This window comes from Zingiber officinale, chromosome 10A (assembly GCF_018446385.1).
Source record: "Zingiber officinale cultivar Zhangliang chromosome 10A, Zo_v1.1, whole genome shotgun sequence".
Classification (NCBI taxonomy): domain Eukaryota; kingdom Viridiplantae; phylum Streptophyta; class Magnoliopsida; order Zingiberales; family Zingiberaceae; genus Zingiber; species Zingiber officinale.
In genome coordinates, this window is record NC_056004.1 from 24,486,956 (window position 1) to 24,494,706 (window position 7,751).

The following is a 7,751-nucleotide window of genomic DNA, read 5'->3' on the forward strand; positions in this document are numbered from 1 at the left end:
ACGAATGATGCGTGTGAAAGAATTAATAAAATTGCATAGGAATTCAATCCAACTTATCCCATGGCATTTGAAGAGTTGATCTGAAACATAACTCAGGAACCAAACCATTTATTCAAACTATTTAATGCAATTTGAGCTTTAAGACCAACTGCTCATTTGGTTTTACAAGATTTGTTGTGGCTTGCTTACTTCAACAAATGGAAATAGAGATGACAATTCAAACAGAAATGAGCTATAAACTTTTATTCCATGATGAGAAAGAGTGAGACACTGTTATAAGGAGACAGATGCAGCTTTTCACCCATAAGATGCAAGATAGAAATCCTAAGATTTACTGCTGGAGGGCTAATTAATTAGCCAATTTCATCAAGAAACATAAATTAACCACTGGGACAAATGGTCAGATTTTTTTTCTTATATATTTCTCACAACATCATGTTGTCTAATCCTGCAGAATGCAAGAGCACTGCCTTGATTTCTTCTGGCAGGGCACCCGGACCTTCTTTGCATTGCTGAAAAAGGAAAAAAGAACAAGAATATAAGGCAACATGACCAAGATAATGTGATCCATTTTACCTTTAGGAAGATACGATGAGAGGAAAGCTTACCTCTGCTCGGAAAACATCCAAGGCGAATCCATTGAAACAGCTGATGACAGCCTGCTGAATGTCAAGCCCCAGGCTATCAAGGGCCTTCATGGTGGAAAGCAATAGGCCAGGTCGACGGGCACAAAACATATGGATGTTGACTGCATGACCTTCTCTTAGCTTAACCTCAATCTGTAAGTGTGCAGTTTTGATCTTCAGTAATGGATGTAGCAATATAAGTTAATCTGTGTAAGCACTGAACTGTATTGTATTAACATTGGTAATCATGCATTATACCAGACTGTGATTCACATCGAGCCTGAGTTGCATTTGATAAATGCAAAGGAAGAACCTGAAGCAGCCTTCTAACGACAACAATGCCTTTCCACTTTGACCATAGTTTTGAAATATAAAGTCATACATTGACTAAAGGAACTCTATTGGTAGCCCAGGCAACATGAAACACTAAGCAGTTTTTCATGTCCATGTCATAATTGAGTTTCCACCTGATAGTTAACGTATACTACGTTGATACTGACCTTTATCAATAACAGTCAGGATCTTTGAGTGTTAATGCAATGAAGAAAAGATCAGGAAGAAGACACAAACCCTTGCTGGCTGACTAGTTGGGCTTGGTAAAGAGCTTGGGCAAAGCTCCTCCTTCACACGGCTAGGCAGTGTTGGAGTTAAAGGGTGAAAGCTAGCCACACTGGTACCAGCTACCGAAGAATTTGAAGGTGTTGACTCTAGTTCATTGTGAAGCTCATTGATCCTTTGCAAAAGCTCCTTTAAGTACTCAATTGCATCACCGAGAATTGAAGCTCTGTCCATCTACAAGGACATAAGGAATTCACTTAGATAAGAATATATGCATATAACAAAGTTAGCCATTGTTCCTACTTGTTCAGATTTGCAATGGAAGAGTGATTCAAATGTTTTGACCTTGAAACAGTAGGTAGGACGAATAGTAATTTCTCATACAGCATAGGAGCACAAGATTGTGTGACTATTGAATTGAGGATGAATCCTACTCGACGTATATTTAACAGAGTGAAAACAAATGCTCTTTTATTCAGAGAAGGGCATAATGCCTTTAAAGCTAGGTCACTCAACCAAGTGACAAAAAAAAGTACATACAGCTAGTTTGGCATATTAATACATCTTATCATTACCATCGACACAATTATTGACAAGGCAAAACTACTACCGAAGAAACTAGAGTGCCCAGGCCATACAATCTCTAGCAGAAACATAAAAAATGGAGGTTTGAAGCAATCCAATAGCTTTATGAACAAGGAACCATAAAGTCAGTTATGAAATTATAGCAAATAGAATGATAATGAGATGGATGAAATATTTTAAAATCATCAGATAATTGACACTATCGTATCCTTTTATGGATTCAACACTGATTTGATTCCTTGAAACGGTGGCCACATGAACTTAAGGACCACTACTCAAGATCATCCCCCAAAGAGCATTTTTGCCATATCTCATACGAATTATTCAGCGGCTGGACAAATTGGAAAGTGAAAAAGAGGAGTTGCTTGACAATATCAATCAAATATTATGCATGTATTATGAAACATGAAACCGCTTGAGGAAACCAAAAAAAAAAGGGGATATTTCTATGAAACTTGAATACTGCAACATGAAGATCTCACCTTGCTGATTTTGGGAACCACAGATCTTAGCATGTAAAGCCGGTCATTGAGCTTCTTTCTCCTCCTCCTCTCCGCCATTAAGTTCTTGGCAGGAAGGCCCTTCCTTTTCCCCTTTTGGTCTCCACCTCCAGTCACTGTGCTGTTGGCAATTGAGTTGCTTGCCCCGCCACCATCCTTGGCGTTCTCTTCGCCTCTGGTAGTATCTGTGGCACCGTCATCTGTGTCGTAATTCAACCCGGAAGCATCCATGCTTCCGTCGTCCATTTCGTACTCGTCATTGCCCTTCCTATTCCTTGCGATTTGTTCTTCCAAAGCGGACTTCCCCCGGTTACCCTGCCCCACTCCTTCTGGATCCCATAGTCCCAGGAAGCTGCTTTTTTCAACGGCGGAAGCCGAATACTGCCGGAGAGCGGCGGCCGCCCGCTTCTGGAACAGAGTCGGCTGCGCTCCCACCGGAGGGAATATCTCCAGCGGCCTCAACAATTTGGACCTGTTGAGAAATGGAGAATTCTCGAAGTTGTTGAAGCCCGTGGCACTGAAGGCGCCGCCGGAAATGGAACCAGAACAGTTGTCGGTCTGCGGAAGCAGACGGACGCCAGAAAACTCGCCTGCTGAGCTCAGATCGGCACAAATGAGTTGGTCGCTCGCTCCCAACCCAGCGAAACCCTGGACTCCTTCCCCGTCGCCACTGCCTCCGACGCCTCTGTTCATCAAAACAGACGAAGCGGACACGTGGGAAGCCGGAAGAAACCCCGGAGCATCGCACCCGAGATCGAGCCCAGCGTCGAAAGGAGTCGAACAAACCGTGCCGAAGAGAGAGGCAAAGCTCGATTTTCCAGTAAAAAAGGGCGGATTTTGGTCGAGGTCATCGGCGGGCGGGAGCAACAAGGCCTCATGCGGCTTAGGGTTCGTAGAAAAGGTCATATCTTTGAGCTCCACATGCGACTGGAACCCGTCGAATGGATGATGAGTGATAGCCGACGCCGGCAGCAGGTTGTGGGAGGCGGCCGTAGTAGTCCCCCCTAAGTACCAGTCGTCATCGAGCATGGACTTGAAGTTCGGGAGGCCGAGCTCGTCCTTGCCATCGCCCATCGCTCCGCTGCTGGCACCGACGGCGGAAGCCGTTCTCGCCCACGATGCGGCGTCCTCCTCGTCGCCGCCATCATCGGCCCACACGACGCCATTCATCCTCGAAAGCATTTCCTAGCTCCTCTGTTCCTGCCGAGAAGAAGGGGAGAACGAGTCGGGCTCTGCTGCTGCAGAGGTCGCTCTCCACAACCACTTGTAGGAGAGGAGATGGATTTGAAACGTTACGTTACGTTACGTTTCGTTCATGAAGGGAGACGACAGCGGGTTTGCTGCCCTTTCTTACCTTCTCCTTCGCTCCTCTGTTACAGTGTTACTTACCATAATTAATTATCGCGCTATTGAAGCTTCAAAATGCCCTTCTAATTGAATATTATTTTATTTTTATTTTTATTTTGGTAAAAATGGAAACTTACACATCTGTTCTTGCCTTTTAATTTTACCTTTTCCTCCGAAGCGTTTTGGCCAATTTCAATGATAAATTCTCCACTAACAGTAAATTTTATAACACGAAGATCATTTTACTGAAATTGATAAAAAAAAAAATAAGAAGGAAATACATATTTTTTTTACCCTTTCAGAATTATAAAATAGTACATTTATGACGATCACGACAATTGTTTAATAACGAATTTAGTAACATATTAATTTGCATTTCAAAAACCTAAAGGAAATAATAAAAAAATGATAAATTATTGAATGTGAAAACTCAATTTTTTTAATACATACATCTTTATAAACTAACGCTACAATCTCTCTCGTTTTCAATTTTTCTCCTTGGTTCCCTCCGAAAGTTTTAAGGCCTTAACATTTAAACTTCTTCTGTTTCAAGTATAAAATTATAATATCTTGGAAGATCATTGGTGAGTCAACATTCTTATCAAAAGAGTGACTTGGTGGCTAACAATTACGACACAATTATTACTTATTGTACAAATCACCACATTGATGACTCTGTCGAACCGAGCGACTAACATGGCAATCACTATCCAACCATTGATAGTTAGATCGACAATGACAATTCGAACAACGCATCACAGGTGAGGTCATTGAGCTTCAATGAACGTCTGGAACCTACTTCGATCTGTGAAAATAAAAAAAATTAATTAATCAGATTGGATAATGATAAATTAAGAAGCGCTCGTAACAGACAGATAGAAGTCTAATATTCTTTAATTACGTGTCATATTTGGACGATTAATCTGTGGAAACAAAGAAATTATAATGTGTGACTTGATCGGGATGAGTATAGTTGCAGGTCGGTCATGGTCCACGACTCCATGTAGGGTCATGCATATATGAACAAAAGAAATCAGTCTCACTCATGTGAAGGAAATAAAGCTGAGCTTTGTGTCGAACCGATCGAAGTGATGGAGAGGTAGTAGTTGCTCTGTAGCGGGCATGGGCAAGTCATTTTCATAATCATAATGGTCTCTGCTTCCGAAATTTAGTAAATCAGTTCAATTGTAAAAAAAATAATAAATAAATACAAAGTTCTTCATCATCATTATTATTAGCTAACTTATTCCCCATATAAAAATTATTACTCAAATTTCAGAAATCCTTGAAGCGCGTGAGACCTACTACCGTCCTATAGAATCTGTACGCTATTTACTAACTCCCTTCCCTGCCTAAAATATATATTGGTCGGAATATTGAATATGTCCATTTTTAAAAATATATTTAAATATAAAGATGATGAATAACCTCTGTTTATTTTTTTATCTAGCATGACCCTCTATTAACTTTGAAAGTAATACTGATCATCAAAATCAATTCGGATGTACGAATAATTCATTGCCCCGCAATCCACATATATTACATGCTTATCTTTCCCTATAAAGAAATTAATTGCATAATGCATCCTGGTTAAGAATTAATATTTTATCATTGCACCTAGCCTAGCCTAGGCCAAGATGGCCAAGATGGTGAATAACAGTTGGATATCCGATGACAATTAAAAAATAATAATAATGAATGACAGTTTCATGGGTTGGGTTGACATATACATGAGAACGGGAGGTGAATTATATGATTTTTTAAAATATTTTATTTTTTTGATGTTGAAATTAAAGTATGTGCAGTAGAAGATTTAAACATAAAAATAGAAAATAACAAAATATGACTCACAGTCAGTTTTATTTGGTTTGGAGTGTTCGTCGACTCATAATCTAAGACTTAAGTCCCGTGGACTTATCGATGGGTAATTCACTAAATGTCTCTTCCGGAATTACTATAAGAGGGGATCGAATATAAAAACGTAGGAACAAATGTAACACGTTGTACTTTTTCTTTTATAAAAAGTAAGTACAGAATTTAACTTTATTACCCAACACTTTCGAAGATGATTGGATTGCTCAGTGTTGGACGACTCCTCAACAGTAGTAGGGCCAACAACATCGTAACAGAGCAGCAGCAAAAAACCAGAGCAGTCAGAATATCAATTGGACGTGTAAAAGCTTGTATGAGAGATCATGTTGAAAGCCTTGGTCAAGATGAAGGCGTTTCCATAACCCTAAAGACGTCTTCTATAGGCAAAAATTTATCCCAAAAAATTCTGCCCCTTATCGTCGATGAAGTTTGATTTTATCCGATGGAAGGTGTCTTTCAAGCCTCCAAAGATGCCTTTTATGAATAGTACTCAAGGCGTCTTCCGTCGCCTGGAAGACGCATCAGGTACTATTCACCCGAGGCCTTTTGTGCTCCATTTACCCTGTAAAATGTGTTAGTCAAATATAAAAATATTTAACCTACAAAATAAGATTAACACAATAATTACAAGATTAATTTATGACCTATCCTCCAAGCTAGGATCTAGTCAGGATCTCAATTTAGGTTTCCGAAATAAAACTAAATTGGACCAACGCATACTGTCCCTTCAACTGGGGCACGTCCTCACTGAGTCACTCTCCTTCAGTGACTTACCTTCACTTATAAAGTGTCAAGTTACCTCCTTGACATCAATCGATCCACCAGGTCTTCCTGCTGGAATTGCACATCCGGATTTCGCCAATCGAGAATCGAACATCCCGATCTTCTGCTAGAATCGCACATCCAAATTTTCTCCCTTCGGGAATCGAACACCCCGACCTCTTGCCAGAATCCCACATCTGAACTTCCTGCCTGGTGTCAAGTCATCTTGACCCGTCAAGTTAGTAAACCCTGCACACTCGATAACAAGGTTAGATCAACAACACATCTAACTTTAATCCACTTGTTATTCATCAAAACTTAAGTTTGATCATTGGTGCCAAATGCATCAACATCTCTCCTTTTTTGATACAATGACAACCTACATTAAAGTTAGAAGGAAAATATACCAAACATATATATAAGAAACAATTTTAAGAGAAACAATAAAACAATTAAATTTAATCTCTTTATCATTTTAGGTTAAGTTTTTCTAATTTTCTTTAATTTTCTTACGTTTTTCTTACTTAAACTTAACCCTCTTCCTTTATCATTCTTCAAACTAAGTAGATAAGTTTATCAAATTGTAAATACACAAGTAAGTAATAATTTGTTCAAAGTAATTACAAAAAAAACTAGCAGGTCGATTAGAGGGAGGAGTTAATAAAATTTTCAAAAGTATCTTGATAGATTTTTTTTTGATTATTCAAAACATTTTGAAAACTGATTTTACAAAATAAACCATTTGTAAAAAGAAAGTTTGCAAGAATTATATAAACTATTTTCCAAAATAGATGTCAAAATACTTGTTTAAAAAGATAATTTGTTGCAAAATTCTTTTTAGAGTTTCAATTATTTAAAGCTACTTTTTGAAAAAATTTGCAACTTATCTTTCTAAAATATTTTTGAAACTATTTTTGAAATAGTTTTTTCAAACACAAGTTATTTTTCAAAGTTGAAAAAACAACCTGATGAATTTTGGAAAATATCTTTTTAAGCAAATTTCAAAAGTCTTGTATTTTATTTTTTTTCAAAACATATATTTGGAAAAGTATAAAAATACTTGAAAAGTAAGTATTTGGAAGGTATTTTCAAAAGTATTTTATAAAGGATTTTTACACAGATTGAATAAAGTAATTTTTATAACAAGTAGTAGGAAAGGAAAAAATTATTTTGAAAATCATTTTCAAATAACCTCCCCATATATATTTTTTTTTAAAAAAAATATTCATCTAAAAATTTATCTTAAATGTCTAACTGTTAGTTACTAACTAACTATTAGAAAATAATAGTATTCACTTGACTAGTCAAGTTAAGTAAATGTATCAAGTTAGTATTTGACTAAAATGGATTACTTTACATGATCACTATAATTTTGGTATTTTTCGCCCAGACTTGTGTTGATGCACTGATATAAGTATCTGAAGTTCAGGTAATAGGCCTATACACTCAGGCCTGGTCTAAGTTGTTGAATACATAATAAAGGTAAACCCAATGTGTATGT

At 37.7% G+C, this 7,751-nt stretch overlaps 1 protein-coding gene across 1 annotated transcript; it reads right to left on the minus strand.

Moving 5' to 3' along the window:
• Positions 1–216: 216 nt before the first annotated feature.
• LOC122028151 (transcription factor ICE1-like) lies at positions 217–3,632 on the minus strand. The gene is made up of 4 exons (XM_042587174.1): positions 2,252–3,632; positions 1,197–1,418; positions 609–779; positions 217–512 (listed from the first exon to the last, which is right to left on the minus strand). The coding sequence occupies exons 1-4, from the start codon at positions 3,449–3,451 to the stop codon at positions 426–428; spliced, it is 1,680 nt and encodes a 559-aa protein (XP_042443108.1). The 5' UTR covers positions 3,452–3,632; the 3' UTR covers positions 217–425.
• Between the last annotated feature and the right edge of the window lie 4,119 nt (positions 3,633–7,751).